The sequence below is a fragment of the Aptenodytes forsteri genome, unplaced genomic scaffold (assembly GCF_000699145.1).
Source record: "Aptenodytes forsteri isolate BGI_AS27 unplaced genomic scaffold, ASM69914v1 Scaffold6, whole genome shotgun sequence".
NCBI classification, from domain to species: domain Eukaryota; kingdom Metazoa; phylum Chordata; class Aves; order Sphenisciformes; family Spheniscidae; genus Aptenodytes; species Aptenodytes forsteri.
In genome coordinates this window covers 1,625,584-1,645,909 of record NW_008795709.1, presented here as the reverse complement: position 1 = coordinate 1,645,909, position 20,326 = coordinate 1,625,584, and the positions used below count along the sequence as shown (strand labels likewise).

Here is a 20,326-nt window from a genome sequence, read left to right as displayed (position 1 = left end):
GCCACCTTTTTTATAAGCCCCCTTTAAGTACTGACAGGCTGCAAGAAGGTCTCCACGAAGCCTTCTCTTCTCCAGGCTGAACAACCCCAACTCTCTCAGCCTTTCCTCATAGGAGAGGCGTTCCATCCCCCTGAACATTTTCATGGCCCTCTTCTGGACCTGCTCCAATTTCACAGAATATAAATCTGACACAAAGGTTCTGTGATCAACAATATGCAGCAGACTGGTCTAGGTGATAGTTATTGCCACTTTTGGCCTTGAAAATCAAGTTAACAGCTGCTGAGCATGCAACATCCAACTGCAATTGGCAATTCACTATAGTCCCATAAGCTTTGCAGAATGCAGTTCTTCAGGAGTCTGAAATTCCTCATGAGATGCCAACCAAGAAAGTGTGACCTCGCACAGCTACACAGCTCTCATCCACTTCCAAGGGCTTTGCTTGCACCACTCTTCGTCCTCCCTTGGCAGCCCTCCTCCTGACCCCCCAGTAGGGGCTCTGTGAAAGGAGAGCTTAGGTTTTGTACATCAGCAGTACATTGGAGGAGTTCTTCCAACTTCTCTCCATAACCAGATCAGCATAAGAGGATTACAGTGAAAACCAGAAGCTGACCTTAGGATTTACACATGAACTGAAGTCAAGAAACTTAAGACATGGTGGCGAAAATCTTGACTTCACTGACTTCAGTAAGAGTTTCACTGCTGACTTCAGTAAAGTTGGGGTTTCCCATTCTTCTACAAAAGACCATGTCATCTGACACACTCAGAGATCCATAATTTTTCTTGCACCCTGTGCAAAATTAGATATGCACGCCACAATTCTAACTAAGAGGTGGAAACCTCCTGAACTAAATGTCCACACAAAATTAAAATTCTCCTGCCATTCAATATATAATCCGAAGAGTTGCATCCCATCATCAGATAAAGAACTAAAACCAATAATTCTTCAGCTAACTTTTTTGCAGATGCTGTATTTTCTCCACCATTTGATGGATAATATAACATTAAAGTATCACTATGTATTTTCAATTCATTCAGCTGAATACAGTAGAAGGCAGGTTGCTGTTTTATCACATCTCTTTTCAGAAAGTTTTTCCACTTCAGTCAACCAAGCTGCAGAATAATGAAGACATTTAATCACAGGTTATTAATAATGTATATATCATGTCTAACCCTTGGACTTCAAAGGATGGGATAATTATTTCAGTGCTTAGTAAATCAACAAAGAAAGATTTTTATTGTTTCTAATTGTAGGCTAATCAGTATAAATTTGAGGCCATTAATTTGAGGTCCAAATTCTGACTGCCATCACCTTTCACACTGTTGTAACTGTATTCATTAGTTTCATTGGATTTACTTTTTCTTTACTCTTGCATAAAGGAAATGTATTCCAAATATTCCACTGCTGCCTCTTCTTCCTGCCTGCCACAAATAACAGTGTTTTTCTACATCCCTGCCTCTCCAGCCTTCCCAGACTTTATTATGCCTTAACGTGGCCTTTACAAGTAAAGAGAAAAGTCTCCATCCACTAAAGGATGCATTGTTCTGTGCTTGTTGCATGACACAAATACCTAGTTACCAGCATGAGGAAAGGACTTACCTCTCACAGAAAGTGTGCAGGCAGGGAAGTACTTTGGGGTTCTTGTAACGGTCCAGGCATATGCTGCAAATCAGAAACTGCTTGTCAATCTGACGGACCACAGGACTTGGGATGTTGGAGCCTTCACTGGCCATCCTAGACCACTGACATATGGGTCCTGTTCCCTTCTACCCTGCACACTGCTGGAGTGGGGTGGGGAAAAGAAGAAAAATAGCTTATAAACGCCATGAAATAACAAAATCAACAACTAATTCACTCATGTTTCGTCCTTATGCAGGAATTCATATTTCAATATAAAACCAAAACAGTGAAGAATTAAAATTCTAAAACGGTTTATCACAGATGAGAGCCTGGGAAACAGTCAGCCAAGTCTACAACACCACATATAACACCTCTGTCTGAGCAGGCATTCTGGACAGGCATGTTGCCTCTGGACTGAAAGAGTTACAGGGCTGTCTGGTTTTAAAGAAATCCCACGATAAAAACGTTCTTGCGCCAGTAGGTTCAGCCAGTGCTAACAAACATAGGATTTCTTATGTCTACAGTACCGCTGGCAAAATACTTAAACTGGAACTGCACCAGCCAGTCAAATGGCTGCATCACAGACAGAATTTGAAAATGGTTCACCTAACAATTTTTTCCCTTATTAGTGCTGGTGTTGCCAAAGATATGGTAGCTTTGGACTCCAGGAAGTTCCCAAGAAGGAACCTCCAGAACCAGCCAGCCCCTGGGAAGGGAGTGCTCAAATTCTGCATCAGCAGCAGGGGTGAGGTAGGTGAAGAGAAAATCCTCACGACAGAAGAAACTGAGCAAAGAGGCAACTGATAGCTGCTGAGAATCAGCAAAGGTAGGGTGAAGGATACATGAAGCACAGCCAAATAATAAATGCAAGAAAAATGGCATTCTAGGCAGAAAGAGTAGTTAAGAATCATGTTTCTAGGACTGTAGACTCTTCAAAACCCTGGCATATAAAACATGAAATAAAAGGGTAAGAAAAAAGCTGACTGACTGACAGAATTAAAATCACAGGTTAAAGGAACGCCAGCAGGCTTGGGACTCCTCCTGTCCTGGAACAAGGCACAGGGAGAGAAAAACTTAGTTTCTCTTCAGCTGGAGGTACAGATTATAGCCAACAGAATTAATATGTGGAAAGAGAAGATGGAAGGAAAAGGAAAGCAGCAACCTCAAAGAAAAGTAAATTGCCTGCTAAAACAGTTTAGGAAAACCTGACAAGCAAAGGCCCTGGCAGGGTGGCCCAGCAAGAACTCCTCTCCATCAGCATTCCTAGCGGGCTGGAGCGCTGGGAGGCGCAGCCTCAATCCCCAGGGAGCCAACCGCAGTGTCTTTGTCACAGCACTTTCTGCCAGTCCTCCCGCACCCACAGCGAAACAAGGGTTCCTCTTCTGTGTGAGCAGCGAGCCCAGCTGGGCTCCTTCACTGCAGGTACACTCCTGGGGTAGTAACTTCTTCCCTAAACATTTTCTGCCCCAGTTTTAAGTCATCCATTTCAGGCAATTTGATATTTGGCTTGAGGGCGGTTCAGGCTTTCCAAGACAGAAATAACAAGCCCTCTGCCTCGGTGCTGATCACGCTCATTCAAAGGTCACTCAATTCCACAATGATTTGCGTGACCCGTAGTATTTTATCGGCAGCGTTACATCAGATGTAACTTCTTCCTGTACTTCTGTAACTTCTTCCTGTACTGAATGCACGGCACGCTAATCTGGCAGAGTTGAACTCATGCTGTTCTTCCTGAGCTGTGTATTCAGGCGTACAGGTATGGTGTACTTATTACATTGAGCAAGTGGCTATTTCTAGGACAACGACAGTGATTATGGAACATGCTGTACTGACTTCCCTGATAACAGGTTCCTGGGGAATCACCTCTGTGCTAGCAAGTACAGCAGCATAAAGTTATTCACAATTAAAATACCCAACAGCAGTAACCGACATGTAATTCGATGCACAACACTTATGGCGGGCCCTTTTGCTTCCTTTTTTTCCAAGAAAGGGGAACTGCAAGGTTAAAAATTGCTATAATGTTTGTAAAATACAGTGTTTGTTCATGACCCAAAAATGCATGATTTCAGAAGTGATCATTTGTTTCACTTTTTTCATTTCTTTCCCCATAGTAGGATAAAATGTGAATATTACATAAACACAAATTAATTTCACCTATTTAAATGCCATAAATCACACACAATAAACCTTAGGAGATCAATTAGGAACTTGTGTTACTTTTTAAAAGCTTGAGTTAAAAATGGCTTTACAAGAAGTGGAACCAAAATATCTAGCTTTCACAAATGGGAGTAGAAAGAGCAGACTATCAAATACGCATTAATGTATTCATGCATTTGGCAGTATAACATGCGGAACATCAGTGATGTGTTTCAAAAGAAAATTCATTTCACCACTGATGCAGCTGTGTTTGCCTCCCCACTCTCCCTACCCAAAAGTTAGGGGCGGGGACCCAAAGAAACCAGGCAAGATAATCAGAAGCAGGAAGACTTCTTTGATAAGAAGGACACCGATATGTTATGAACAGTGTAATTTTTTTGTTATAGACTAAGCACAGACTATTTAAAAAATATATATACTTAAGATATGAAAGGTGTCCAGTGAATGCTGCCTGTCATTTAACAGAAGAAAGTTCTCTAGCAACCAGATATTTTCTGTAATTTCATCTTTCCGACATCAAGTACAGCTACACCAGCAAATAGTGTTTATACAAGGAAAACTCCTGCTGCCTGAAAAATTCCATACTGATTTCATCTGATCTTCATCTTAGTCTTTTACATTCCCCCAATCTCATTGCAAAATCAGGTGATTCTCAGCATTTCATACACAAAGCTCATTCCAGTCACTTTAATTTTCAAATGTTCATGCTTTAAGCTTTGTCAGTGAAAGAAACCATTAACAATTCAGAAATAAGTACTTGTAATATTTGATTTTTTGTCTGGAACGCAGCAGGCCATGATTGTCATTTATCCCCTGTGCTCACATAAATCAGGTTTAAAACATGCACCTGAAAATAGAATTTCACCAGTACATTTCAAGCTTTGGCCACTACCTGGTACAATAACTTCTTACACAAGTGGTTCATTTAAAGAAGTTTTTTGAGTATGGAATTTCCAGGATTCTGCAGCCTTCCTGAGCCAACTCCACCTTTGATGCAATTTTGATGAATGTGATGTAGCTATGAGAAGGATGATTTTGCCCATTGGCTCAATGAAAGCAACCGTACAATCAAAGACTATCTGAGGAAAAGCTGGAGATTTTAGATGATGCTTTTGAATTTCGCCCAAGACAGCATTTATTCTGATTTACTGCAGTACTCACAGCAGTTCCTCAAAACAGCAACATAAGTTTCAGATATATTAGCAGTGGGAGATTTCGCAACATAACACTGTTTTTACAAGAAAAACATTCTTTTTTGTAGTAGCATCTTCAGAGCTCGGAAACTGCCAGAGCTCTTTTTGGAGCTTCATTCTCTCACAATCCTTTTTTGTAGTAGCATCTTCAGAGCTCGGAAACTGCCAGAGCTCTTTTTGGAGCTTCATTCTGTCTCACAATCTAATAAAGAGCAGCTGAAAGCATGAGCTTTGAAAATAAGTCTGAGAATCACTTCTCCATATATTTACACTTCATAATTTAAACATGCAAAGCCAAGGGTTGTGAAACATTGCACCAAATGACATAAAACCCCACCCATTTATCTAGAAGAAGCACACACTGGAAACCCAGTTCAGGTTTGCTAAATCAAGTGCAGAAAAGGGTTCCAAAATGTATACCCTTTATCATATCTTTGAGGCACAAGCGTTGTTACCTTTCCAGCCACCCCAAAAGGAACATTGTTCTTTTTCCTTCTGCTTGCAGATATGACTATTGATTTTCAGTCAAAATATACTATATGACAAAGAAAGGAGAAAACAATGGCTCTCTAAGCTAGTGGAAAGCCTTGCCCTGCTACGCGTGCATGCCTTCAGGAACGAAAGTCAGGGTGTGGCCCCACCCATATGAAAAGAACTTCCTATAGTATTAGGAAAGGGAAAAAAAAATGTTAGGGTACAGCAAATAACAGTTCCAGAAGAGTTTTTTCAGATAAATAGAGCCATGTAATAGGAAAATGCACCCTTTCTACAGGTATCTTCAAAGGAGCTCTGGAATTCCTCAACAGTTACCGAATTCTCCATTAGTCTCCGTGGCCCAGCTGAGAAAAAGACACTGGGAATCTTATAACTGTCTGTTCAGTTCCCAGGGTTTATTCCTAAAAGAGCAGAATTCTCTGTTGCTGATACACTGCTATCACCGAACTCCACCCAGCCAGAGCTGCAACTAGCCTGAAAGTACAGCCTGAGGAGAACAAATTGCTTGCAGCTTGTTCATCCTCTTCTTATCAATGGTATTCACAACCCAGAGGGTCTATTCATGTATTATGAATGAATACGTTTCCAATGGCAACGTTTCCAAAGGAACGGTTAGGCCTTGAGAGCCGTAAGAAAGGGTGGGGAACCTCAATAATGTTGCTTCAAGGACTGGGGGAGCTGCGGTTTAAAAGTCCTTAAAACAGATATATTGCCTGTCCACAGTCTTTAGAAATAAAGAACAGATTCAAGCCATTTCTAGCAGCAGCCCCAAAATTAGCCGATACAGAACACACCGAGCAAATTAATAATCATAACCGCCACACAGTCCACTTGTGTAAAAGGCTTGATAAGCTAAATTTGCATTCCTTTCTCTCCCACTCTTGCAATCAGCTTGGTGCCTTGTTTAAAACACAGCAACCCTCTTCATTCTTACAGCATGCAGAAGCATAATGAACGATCGGGGGCCAAAACAGAAGGAGCAACCCAGCAGAAGCCACCAGGAATAACACTGAGCAAACTTGAGCATTTTAGACCTACCCATCTTTGTAGAAAAATAGCTTAATCAGTGCAGTGCTGAGGATAAAATCCTTGCAGGGACGGAGCTGCAGTTCCGCAGTAATCCAAACGAACAAACCATCATCTGTTAATATTTCAAGCCTCATGCGTAAAACTGCTTGAGAATCCCTATCACAGCATAGTCATTATTAGATGCACAACAGATTTGGTGCTCTAAGGAATGACGCTCCATTCCACGAAGAGGACAGGTGGAAAGAAAAATGGAAGAATAAGAGGAGGCCCAGTGAAGTCGTCATGAATTTTTTTTTTTCCCCCGGGTCATTTACAAGTGGGAGACCCCTTCAGGATTCAAACCAATCAATCTTTATTTAGCATATCTTTTTCTCACTCAGCCTGTGTAGAAAGACTGCAGCAAATGGTGCAAGGGATTGTGGGATAGGGATGCAGCAGAGAGCTGCAACGAGATTCGCTGGGTTATTTTTTTTTCCTCCCTACTCAGCAATCAGCTGTTTCGAGGCTCCGCGCAGGGCCATTGAATTTGGTCACCAGAATGTTATTACAGGATTAGCAGGCGGAGACAGCTACCACTGTGCATCTGGCATGTCAATGCAGCTAAGACAGACATATGCAAATATTACTCGCAAATCGGAAAAAGGATTTAACTCCGAAGGGGAGAGTAAATATTACGTAACATCCATTACCAGGACATTCGCCACAGATGAAACGAAAGCACTTTCATTTGTAAAGGAGATAAAGCTTAACACTTAATGATTCCACCCTGATTTTTCCAGGATTCGGAGTATTTCTTGGAACATAATTTTTCCCTGCTCCAACTTTCAGCAACAACAAAAGACCCCACAAACGCTCTTTGTCTCTCCAGATATTTAAAGCCGAAGCAAAGAACCTCTTCAGAGAGCCTTGCTACTGACACACAAACCAGCAGCAGTTTCTTCTACTACAGAACTGCGTATTTGACCTGACTCAGACTCAAGTCAAATATTTAAGGCAGCAATTAGTAAACTTATATCCAAGGAACACGAGAATCAAAGCTAACAGTCTGTTCAACCTTCGTACAAACATTAATGCAAAGGTGTATTCCCTTAGTTAATCTATTTACTTGTTTAAAAAATTTAAAAATCGCAGATCAATTCAGATTTTACTAGGCTATTACCGAAGGAAATAAAAAGAAATTTGGTGCCTGGTATTTTTCAGCTATGCAGAGAAGGTTGTTAAAAAGATGCTTGTGAATACACAGACACTACTGAAGTAAAGCAACATAGAATTAGCTTTGTCTTCCAGTATAACAGCCGGTGGTTTTTGCAGACAAGGTAGTATTTGCATCTCTAAATACAGTGAATCTTTTCTTTTGAAAAAACAAATCGTATGCAAGTATTTCAGCTAACTGAGGCTAACAAAGCTTCCCACAAATAAAAGGACACAAAGGTCCATTTGCATCAAGAAGAAAAAATGTGGGGTTTAAATACTGTCTGTGCTGCTCTGACTTAATTAGGACAGATATAGTTATTTTAGAAGTTTAAAATGTTGTCCTAAGCTCTTTAAGCACAGTTTCCAGAATATAATATTTATTCCATTCTTGGACTGATGAGGTGAATAGTATTAATAATAATGTAGCATTCCTGTTAAAAATATAGATTCTGCGTACATCATTTAGTTTCCACTTGGCAATCATTTAGTCAGATTGGTTTTATGCATCAGGCAGATCCAGCCTGGTTTCCCGGGGTAATGCCCACAGGGCGAAACCATGTTGTAATCCAGTTTATAACCTGAAATGAAACATCAGGCAGCGTGTGTGCATGTGTTAGGATTTTGGGTGCCTGTGCCAAAATACTGCTCCTCTGATTCCCTCAACACGTGCTGAACGCTATCGGAGAGAGAGAACGAGGTATGTTTCGTTTTAGCTTCAACATTCAGGAGGTCAGAAGAAGCAGGTATCTGCACAGCAGGATTCACTGTTTAAAAGGGGGCCAGAGATTTCAGGTACATTTTTGGAGGGTTTTTTTATGTTTGGTTGGGTTTTTTGTTTTCTTTTTAAACTGCCTAGAAAACCCCCATTGCAAAGAGCAAGCAACATATTTCACTCCCACAACAAGGAGATCCAAGGCCTTTTGTTTCTGCCACTGGAACAAAGACACATGTAAAACAAAAATCAAGAGAGAAAATTCAGGAGTGGCACTCCCAGAACCAGGATGGAAGACTCTCGGACAAAAGTGTGCAGACATCACTTAGCTTGCTCATTTCAAGCATCAAGTTTATGTACACTAAACCAGAATGACAAGTATTGCTCAAATTACTATTTCCATTTACGATCAGTAGTAAGGACTACATACCCCTTGAATCAGAACCGATCCTGTAACCCGGAACGTACCTCATGGCCAAAGGAGACTGCAGGAGTCACAGCTGCAGCCACTCTCACAGGGATCTACACCTCCAAATGAGAGATTGCTTCAAACTGCAATTATCTTATAATTAACTCTGAGAAGCTGCCTGCTGACAATGAGCTGATATTCTGCAAATAATCCTGCTTCTTCAACAAAACAAAAATGTGGTACTGTGGCAAGGAAAATGAGACAAAAGTCATAGCATTTCCCTTGAGATTTTTGTTCTTACATGTTGAATGTTGATATGTGGGTTTCTTCTCCCTAGTGAAGAGGAAATGGATTCATAGCTCAGTGAACAGTCTTGCACTTTACCCCCATAGCAGTTACTACCAGCCTGTTTCAAATAGGTTTATTGTGTGTGTCTTTTGAGCTGGGAGATGGAAGTGGGGGTTGTTGTTAGTGCTTGGTTTTGTGGTGTTATTTGTTTTTTGTTTTTAAAAAAAGAACAGGCTACTTTCGCTCAGAAATTTGCTGCACTTATCGTTGCTGCTGACTTATCAGTGAAGTAAGTTCTGGAGAAGAAAATATATAGCACGTGCCATCTTCATAGTGCCATGGAAAAGTGGTCTAGCCCCTGTTATCATCCCCTGTAATTGTCATGTTTTTGGAATAATTTATTCTTTTCCCTGTTCCAAACACAACCTGAATTCATATTCTTAGGGAGCACATAAATAGAAAGTTACCAAAAAAACCCACAGCTAATCTACAGACCATAGGTAGATATTGATATATCCTTCCCTAACATTAAATAAGTCATCCAAACACCCCAGGTTAAGATTAATGGTCTGCACTGAAGCCTCTACTATAAATTGACTGAAGGAAGTGTAGTCTAACTCAGCCTGCTGTACAAAAGAGATTTTAAGGTCAGCAGAAAAAAAAATTATTGGGTTAGTCCAAACTAAATGGCCAACTAATACAGTCCTGGCAATTAAGACTGACTGGAAAATAAGAGGTGGGAGAGACCAGAAATCAATTACCCAAAGCTGACATGCTGGGAATGAGGGCTAGTTTGGGAACACAAATATAGGAGAGGATGGGCTGTTACAGTCATCACCCAGTTCCACATCCGTAATTTGACCCTAGCACCAGGAAAGCAAGTGGGGTGAAAACAGCCAAGCTCTGTCATTGTGGGACCATGCCCGCACTGGGCATCAAGAGGCCTTAGTCATCCTGACGAGACACTGGCAGCGGAGGCGCCTTTACCTTTCCCCACTACGGCTGTACACCCAGACAGACCCAGTAGCTCCTGCAGAGCAAGTGCAACTTCCAGCCCTGATCCCACATTCTCCAGTAGCCCAGGCTGTAGCTCACATGGGCTGGGAAGAGCCACAGCTTCCTCCCACTGGGGCCTTGTAGCTAGAGGGCACGTCTGTCCCAAAAAGAGCTCTGCTAGGTCCTGGTTCCTCCCCACCAGCCACAGCCTGGAGCCACAATCACTCCCCCATCTTGTGATCCAGTGGAGCAGATGCTTTTCCCCAGAGCTTGTGACCCAACACATGGCTTGTCATTGCCTGGGAGGCAAAGAACTTGAAAGGTTTGCCTGGGATGTAATGCTGGGCTGCTGGAGACCTTCCCAGCCTCCCCAGCACCCATCCTCCTATGCCTTTGCCACCTTATTCTATTTCCTTCTACCTTCTGCTTACGCCTAGTTTAGCTTGCCAGGGTTGCGGCTTTTGTGGCACAACTGCAGCCAGGCTGGCCTCCCTGCTCAGCCAGCCTTCTTGGCTCAGCCAGCCCAAGCTTGGCTGATGTGACTGCACTCCCTGCCTGTCTCCAGCACTGATGTTGAAAGTCAGGCAGCACCAAACACAAACTGCTCTTCTCCCCTCTGTGTTATTCTTTCTCTTTCCCCTTTTGGGTATTTGCCATTGAGGTGGCAGGGCCAGGCACTATGGTCACCAGAAACAAGCTCTATATTCTGGCATTTCTTCTGCATGGCAATGGGCTCCCCTTCAGGACCACTGTCGGATGTTGATGTCATGAATTAGGTTTCTTGTAAAAGCTTTCAACTGCTAAAGGCACAGGAATAATAAAAATTTATTTAGTGAAAGAGTGGTTAAATGCTGGAACAGGCTGCCCAGGGAAGTGGTTGAGTCCCCATCCCTGGAAGTATTTAAAAGACGTGTAGATGAGGCGCTTAGGGACATGGTTTAGTGGGCATGGTGGTGTTGGGTTGACGGTTGGACTCGATGATCTTAGAGGTCTTTTCCAACCTCAATGATTCTATGATTCTATGAATAACAGGAATAGAAGTCCCTGCTATAAATGAAAACCTTGCTTAATAGTTTTACATGTTTAATGCTTTGTTGCTTTTTCCTCCTTCCTTTCCTCCATCTGTAATCGAAGCTTATAACAGGGTAAACACCTGAAATACATGGGTCGGCCTCTTAAGACATCAACGTACTAATGCTTTACACTCCGATTTGTAGAGGAGGGAAGGGTTATGGCTGGCATCTAATGCCGCCTTTTCTTCTCTCTCCCCATCCTCACAACTTTTGCCTCCCTCTGCAGTACCCCTTCTCCACCACCCTTTGGTGGTGCAATAGTCCTGCTTTGATCTCCACAGACCCCATCTCCCAACTGTCCTGTCCTTGGATGGACATGGGCCTTCTGGTGGCTGCCTTGCACACACCGAGGGACAAGACTGGCAGGTTAGAGCTCGTGTGATCACACAGTCATCACTCAGCTGAGGTAGGATACCTACTTTAAGGCTGTCTGTCTGAGGTTTTCAGGACCTCATTTTGGGTCAGGGCCTTGCACAATAAATTCCAACACATTTGGAGCACACTGGATTTACTGCACATGCAAGGACAATTTGAGTGCTTGCAGTGGAAGTCCAGGAATCCCCAACCAAATGGCCAACATTCTCACAAATGAGGTTTCAGAGAGAAGGGGTAGGAAATGAGGGGAAAAGGGCATGCCAAGGGAAATGATAGGATTAAACTGTCACATATCAGGTTAAATGACAGCCTCAGAGCTGTCATTTAGGGCCCTTTCCATGTTTAATAAAATGTCATATTCTCAGGTGAGCTATTAAAAAAAATATCCACAGTGAGGTAGGTCCAAGTAATTATTTCAGGGGCTAGATGTTGTGCAGGCCTAAGTAAAAGGATTTTAAATTGTATGCTTGCCATCCAAAGTAGCAAGTCAGAGCATCTATACTGAAAAAAACCCTACCCTGATTAAGTACTTAGTGCTGTTAACATCACCTTTACAATTGTACATTTTTGACTCTCTAGGCCTACCTATTTTGTTAACACTGACAGAAAAGCTCTGTTCAGCCTTTATAGGCACACAGGCTCAAATAAAACCAAGCTGAACTGACAAATAATTAAAACTGCACATCAAATCACTGCTGCTTACATAAACACCTACTCTGAAATGCTACTTGAAATAAAAGTGCTCCATGGAGACTCCATACTAATCACTGTTAACCCCTCCAGGCACAGGATAACAGGCAGTACAGACAAAAAGAAGGAGGCTGAGCAGGAATCTATTTGGAAAGAGGTCCCTGGCCTTTTCTACATACTGTTAGATATAAGGTACATTGAAAAATGCTCTAGGCATTTTGTTCAGAGTTGCTGTGCAGAAGAAAAGTTAAAGTAAGCAGCAAACGCTCAGTGTTTTTGGTACTGAGCTGTGTGGTGAAGGTTGAACTGCTCAGAGACCATCCCCTCCACTCCCTTCTGAGACACTCCTCTGAATCTGCCCCACGCTGCATCTCCACTTCATCTTACAGTTCTACAACTCTCCCTTCAGGAGAGGTGATACACATCAGGTGCTGGAGCTCAGTCATATATCCTCTGTTGACCACTGCAAAGTAAAGTTCCTCTGCTTCTGTTTCCGTTTACTTCAGTAGGATTTTGTTGAACTAGCACAAAGTTCAAATCAGCAAGGGAGAAGGCAGCACCAGAAATCACCACATGCCATGTAACTTCTTCACAAAATTAACTTAGAGACTGCCAGCCCTTTAGAATTTTTTTCTTGCAACCTTCAAAATCCCACTTCCCAGCAGATACAGCATATGGGAGATACAGCAAATAAACCGGGAGAAAAAAAAATAGGTGTTTCTCAGCAAGAAACAGCAGACGGAATCTAAGTGTTAAAAAACAATGGAGGCAGAAAGCTAAGGAATTCACGTCATCTTAGCACATAGCACACAGCAGATAGGGTGCCTAAGCAGGTAAGGTTTCTGCCAAAAACACATCTGGGAGAGGGACTAAGAAGGAGAGGGAAGGAAGAGCCCCTCTCCAGCCTGTGAGCAGGCAGAATTCAGGCTCACATCCTCTGCAGCACTTACATTGTTTAAAAGATGAAATATTGGTTGCTGCAGCTCCATATTTACCTTAGCTTTTGTACAGTACCCACCTCATTTCCTTGCCCAGAGTGCAGCAGCGATTTTACTTTCTATGTCTGCTAAGTCGTCTTCTGAACTGAAACGTCTTTCAAAAACACAGCGATATGTCTAAACATTTATATCGCCCTTGGGTTCAGTGAAGACCTTGCTCAGGCGTTAAGTGGCAGGCAGAGGTTTACCCAGGCAGGCTCTTTATATTGGCAGAAATGCAACACTGAACCTTCACAGCAAGTAGGTAAACACGTAGCTACATAACAGCAGGTAGTCTGGCAGCACCAGCAGTAGTGAGAAACAATGTCAGAACAACCTCGGCAAAAGGAGCTCTGTGGGTTTGAACAATAGTTGTAGGCACAGGAGCTGAACCGCCCAAACAACAGTAACAAAAAGCCATCTACAGCTCCTGTGGGGAGCTCCCAAGCATACGGAGCGTGAGCGTGCCGGCTGCGACGCTGTGTCCTCCTCCTCCGCACTCACAGGGTCACTCCATTTGGCTTAGCAGTAGTCAGCTCCAGCACTTCAAAACTTGGAAACACCCAATGGCTGAACTTCACCCAGTAAACAAGTCTTTCCAGTCCTCAGCAAGGACACTTGTTTGCTGATTGTGTGCCAGCGTTCCTATTTAAAGAACTGTTGTTATGGGAGAAAGCTGAAACCTTTCTACAGCACAAAGTGCTCCTCATATCTTGTGCCTTATCTGCAGAAATGCATCAATTCCCACTATGTGTTTCCACAGTGGAGTTTCACTACAGCCACAGTGAGATGCAGTTATCTGACTGCAAAGCCCACTATACCCCTGAGCGGGCTGGATCGCCAGACAGTCCTAGTGGCCCTTTCTCAGGGCCTATCAAGCAGCTACTCTGGCTCAGCCCAGGTTTTCCTCAGGCCTTTTCCTTGAGGTACCAGATTTTATACCTGACACAAGCTGCAAGGAGAAGAAGTAGTAAAAGGTGTCCACCTTTATCCTTCATCTCCAAAAAGAACTCTCCTAAGCTTTCTCTTAGACATTTCTTCCAGGTTCTCATCACGCAGGGCAGGTTCAGGCTAGATGCCCCAGGCTCCTCCAGGGGCATTGCCAGGCTGCTCATAAGCAAATGCCCAGCACTGATGTAGGTCAGACTTCTGCAAAAATTACGTTCTCAGAAGACCCTCATACATATTTTCCTGCATGAATATCAGTCTTTTTAACTGACATCACAACTTATGAAGCAACAGCTAATGAAAGAGGAGGAAAGTAGAACCACTCATATGACACAATTTTAAGACTCTCCCAAGCTGAACAGGGATACACAGTACATTCATTTCTATATGAAAATACATCCATTTTACTTTACAGGAAAACCAGTACATTTTTAAGTACATGAAAAGCAAATTAGGAGACAGTCTAGAAAACAATAACCATGTGAATGCAGCTGTATTTTTAAATAAAAAAAGCACTTGGAAAAAACACTGGCATCAGGACAGCTAAGAACAATATTGTCTTAAATCAGCCACATTATCATTTGGCTTGTGATAGCACCTGGAAATCTCTTCCGAGTACCAGAATTCCACTGTGATAGGCACCAGCTACACAGAACACAGATCCTGTGCAAGCATAGGTAGCCCATGTCTTAATGCCTTGCACAATTCAACTATTGTCATTTAACTGTATCTGTGACACTAACTACCTTTCTACACTACGAAATAAGTTTTCATAGTAAGCCATTAATTTGGATAAGGGCTATTTTGGTAAAGAAAGAGGTGCAAGATAGTAGATTATATAGCCTGAGTCTTTTGCAGTCAGAGAACAGGAGCAGATCTTAGCATCCTCTTCCTTTTCCAAACTCTATGAGCAGATATAAGAACTGCCTGACACTTTAGAAGTAGTCTTTGCAACGACTGTGACAAGATGTACCATGCTGTTATTGATACAGGTTATACGTAGCAAACGACAAAACCTGTTAGAGGTGTGTGTAAAGTAACCATCTCTAGGCACTGCTGTTAAAAGGAATTGAGAAATCCTAGTGGAAAACCAGTTACAAATAGGCCATACAGACCCTGCACTATCTCAGGTACTGAACAACTTCTCTCACACAGATACTGCAGTGAGGGGCTGTTAGGATATATTGCAAATAACTTAAATGCTTTTGGAAGTCTGATGAAACAGCAGTCACTAGGTTTTTGGTAAGTGGCGCGTGCTGAGTTAAATTTTATTCACAATTTATTTTTTATTCACAATTTATATCTGTTGCTTTTTACTCTTCCTTTTTATTGGCCACAGATGAGAAACCTCTTTTAGGCTACCAGTAATGTGTTAGTGGTACTCCTTCATCCTCTGAGCCGTGAAACCCATTGCCCAGGATGCTATAGTTGTTAATATTTTACAGGCATTCCAGGAGAGAAGGACAAATTCACGGTGGATAAATTGATTTAAGATTTCAAAATACAAAGACATCACCTCTACCAGAAGCAGAACTGGAAGGCCAAATCATTGAAGATGCAAGAGCATTCCGGAGAGTATCATGATACGCCTGATCTATTCTTACTCCCTTCTGTAAGCATCCACCGTCAGCCACCATGCAAATTAGAAGGCTATGCTAGATTTACTTTTGATTTGACCCAGATAAACCTTCAAAATACTCACTGTAGACATCACAGGAGCTGTCTAAGTAGCCACTCCCTTTTGGCATAGTTAATGGGCAATAATGGCTCCACAGGGCTGTTTTTATCACTTTGCAGAGCCCTGCCATTTAGGGATGTCAGGTGAAATGAATCCATCAGACAGCTGCCTTAATACACTCCTGGTGCGTGAAGAATGCTACTCAGGGCCACAGAGTACCTTTAGCATGTACACCCATTTCTAAGTCATACAAACAAGGCACACAACAACGGAGACTGACTAGTCATCACCCCAAGCAGAGAACCCTTTCATAGTGAATACAATACTAACCCAGTATTTCTCCCCCCTTCCTCCTACCTGTTCAAATTTACTTTATCCTTAAGAAAAAGAGACTTCTAGTGATATTTCCTTAAGAGTGACATTCATCTTGTTTCTCTGCAGAGGAACTCTGTATTATTCTAAAAGCAATGCCATAGAGCTTGGGGAAATCATGCCTTGATCGCTATCCTGGTTCTCCTCATTTAGAAGTTTAAAAGTTGTCCACCTCCCTCAACAGAGGACCCTCCAGAGGGTGCACGCCTCCAGAGCAGGCCTTCTGCAAGAGCACATCCCAGAGGTGAAATAATAATTGTTCAGAGGGTAAAGGCCACCATTCAGGAGCGCAGATAAAAATCCGCCCCAAAAGTTAAATATGGGAAGAAGCCTTCCTGCTCTTCTACTTACTTGTATTCAAGACTGCGCAATGTGTCAGCTTCTGATAAGACAAACAAAAATTTTGGACTTTGCAAGCACAGGAAGTGGAACTACTCACTTATTTTTTGCAAATTCACCTTATTATATACAAACATTTTTGCATACACTAGTTTAGTCTGGGGTTTTTTTATTTTTTGTAGGACGGAATAGTGAAAAAGCTAATTAGAATGAGGAAGCTAAGGAATGAGGGGGTTCTCTGCCTACACAGAACATGTAGCACAGTTCATAGTAAACAGTCCTCTGTTACATACTGTCTTCTGTTTTCTGTGTAATAAAGGATTGCACTTATCTCCACTGAGAGATTTTAAGTAAAAGATTACATTTGTGAACGAATGGAAAATTATTCATCTTTAATGAGTAATGAAATATCTCAGAACATGTTTGTATTTCACAATCAAAATTTATTTCCAGCTATTTTAGATGCAAGGCAAAAAAATTACCACTGCATATTTGATAAATAGGATGAAATCTTCATGGTGCAACACTTAATTTTATCTCTTTACTATAAAATGTTTTCTGAGCTGAGATGCAGAAAGATCAGTTGTTCCCAAGAGTACACAAAGGAGACTACGAATTAGGTAATAAGAGAAGGGCCTGTTCTTTGTGGAGGGTCCAGCAAGCCTTTCAAGCACATTGGGAAGACCACACACTAACCCATATCATAGTATTGTCTCAGAGTAACACTCAGGACAAAAAAAACCTCACATGGTATGAAATTAGGCTGTGGCTCTACCAGATTTTTGGGCCTTAGGTTTCCCAACTCCAGTACAGTGCAATTACTTGAGCTCTAAATATCAAATTAAATCTGCTTTCAAGATAACAAGGAAAAAACCACCTGCAGAAGCTTATCTTGTGGGAGTCAGTCTCTGAAGGTTTACATTAACACTTCCACCAATACAGGGATTACAGGAGAGAAAGTTGTAGAAGGGTATTTCATGAATACTGTTTCCTCACAGGAAAAAGAAGAAAAAAATACTGTGCAAACGCAGACAAACCATGGCAGCTTTTCCTCTTGAACAGTTTATGTATGCTGTAAAAGGCTTGTTCCTCAGTCCTGAGTTTTCATTCCTGGGGGTCATTTTAGTTGCTGAGGAATTTGTAAGCAGCCTGATTTACAGTATTTACAACATATAGCTGTTCTCAGAAGAACCAGGGTGGCCTTGAAGACACCTGACATCATTGAACCTGGTGGCATCTGCTCTTTTGGAAGTCCTGTTTCTCACAGAGTATGCAAGTTCTCTAATAATGTAGATCATGGGCCAAATATGGCTGGGGCTAAATATGGTACACATACTAAGTCCACATACATGTACTACACATAGAGATTAATGCATTGAGGCATACAAAAACATAATTGTTGGGATCTTTTCAAGAGCATTTCCAAGTTCAACAAAATCTTTTGAGTGCAATCTTTTTTTGTTGTTGTTCTGTAAGTAATTGTGTCAAGTGTGTTTGCTCAAGATTCCATCACTGCTTTGGAGTGTTTTTGTTCTGCACAAGGTGCAGGAGCATCTTTGCACGCTTATATTTTCATACTAGTCAGAGTTACGTAGCTCAGAATAATCTGGCCACTGCTCTTTCCTTGCTAAATCAACTCCTCAGCGCTTCACAAAACACACTGGTAGATACCACACACCTTCAGGCTCACAAATTACCAAGTTCTACTAAACTTTGATGTAGAAGGAGGCAGGCACAGTATAAATCTTTGCAGAGACTTTCACTTTTTCAAGCCATCATTCCACACATGACAATTTTCCAAATTACAAGTTCAATGAAGGGATATCCTCAAACCTAGAATTCAACACCCATAAAACAAACAAACAAACAAAAAAACCACCACCAGAAAAAGAGGGAATTGTCACTCTATGTTTCCAGGATTGAAAGAAAAAAAGTAATCAAGAACAGAAGCTCATGGTAGCACAGAACAAATAGCTTTCCATGACAAAAGAACAGAAAGTCACCCAGAAATAAACTGATCATACACATGTTTAGGCAGACTAATAACACTAAGACAAATAAATCCATACTGGATTAGGAGCAGGCAGATTGCTGAACATTCATCTCATGCATTTAAAACCTGATCAAAAGTAATTGCATCTACTCCAATCTTTTATGTTTCTTTCACACAGCGCGTCCAACCTGGCATAAGGCCTGAAGATCACCACCCACCTAATTAATCGCTCCTAAAATGCATCCAAAACTGGTAATATTCAGAAGGTTTTAAAGTGAGAGAGAACAAATAATACTTTTACACGTGAGCAAAAGTGCTGACCATGAAAAGCAGAGTTGTCCAGAGTTCTTCCAGGGGAACATTTAGGGTATACATGATTACAGTACATTTTAGGTCATTTGTCTTCTCCTAGTAGCAGGGCTTATTCTTAAAGTTATTACAGCCTAGATTTAATATCTAACAGTAAACCATCGTAGCCATTCTGGCAGCAGTTTCTTTGTAAACTATTGTAGCAGTCCAGCTATACAGGATATATTTTGATGCTTGTGTTAACAGGATCACCATGTAACGCAAGAAGTGCCAGAATACATGCTGCTAACATTTTTCACATGTCTATGATTAGTCTCCTTCTTAATTTAGCTGTGCCTCTTAACCCTAGTGCAACTAACTAGTAGCAAGATGGATGGAGCCAGCCAACATCTACCTGCCACGCTCTCTGTTCGGCACCTCAAGAACTATATTCCAATTGCTATTTCAATTCTTCCTTTTGAATGGGATTTGCTTTGAGTTATTGCCCTAAAGTCCAGCTGGCAAGTGGGAAGGCTGCCTGGTTGCCAGCAGACTGCTCAGCTGACTAGATCCTTGGCTGTCCCCACACAGTACATTAGAGTGGCATGTTACGTCATTTATTTCCCTTCATGCTATTCCAGTTACAAACTGCTATTCCTGTGATCAGACTAAACTACTGACTTCCAGCTAAATTCACCTTTTAAAATAAACAATGCCCAATTCAAATATAGCCAACCACCCCAATTATTGGAAGGAATGACATGCAATGCCAAGATATGTCTACAGATTCTGTGACAGAAAACGTCTAGAGAATCTATGGTAGAAAACAAAGACAAATGTCTTTAATGTTACAATTTATACAATAAATATTTAGTTATTTAAACCACAGAAATAAACCCTGGTCTTTATAGAAATAAAACAATTCAGAAAGTTTGACACGAAATGCCATTTTCATCTCTTCAAAGGTCAACCTGAGTTTTCTTCAGTGGTAGGTGGACTTTATTCCAGTTGATCAAAAATAAAGAGGAAGAGAAAGTGTCCTGGTTTCGGCACGGACAGAGTTAATTTCCTTCCTAGTAGCTGGTACAGTGCTGTGTTTTGGATTTAGGATGAGAACAAAGTTGATAACACACCGATGTTTTAGTTGTTGCTAGGTAATGCTTACACTAGCCAAGGACTTTTTAGTTTCCCATACACTACTGACTGAGAAGGCCGGAGGTGCACAAGAAGTTGGGAGGGGGCACAGCCAAACCGGCCAAAGGGACATTCCATACCATGTGACATCATGCTCAGTACATAAACTGGGGAAAGCTGGCCGGGGGGGCCGCTGCTCAGGGACTGGCTGGGCATCGGTCGGCAGGTGGTGAGCAATTGCATTGTGCATCACTTGTGTATTATCATCATATTACCATTATTTTATTTCAATTATTAAACTGTTTTTATCTCAACCCACGACTTTTTCTCACTTGTGCTCTTCCAATTCTCTCCCCCATCCCACCAGG

At 41.8% G+C, this 20,326-nt stretch overlaps 1 protein-coding gene across 4 annotated transcripts in view; it reads right to left on the bottom strand.

Moving 5' to 3' along the window:
- The window catches only part of TRIM2 (tripartite motif containing 2), a 77,382-nt gene that overhangs the window by 40,475 nt on the left and 16,581 nt on the right, over positions 1-20,326 (bottom strand). For 3 of the 4 annotated variants that reach the window (XM_009283313.1, XM_009283311.2, XM_009283312.2), the window contains one exon: positions 1,598-1,779. In XM_009283313.1, coding sequence (XP_009281588.1) covers positions 1,598-1,731 — 134 coding nt within the window. In that variant the 5' untranslated portion in view covers positions 1,732-1,779. The remainder of the gene's footprint in view (positions 1-1,597; positions 1,780-20,326) is intronic. The other variant, XM_019473152.1, reaches the window with a different exon arrangement.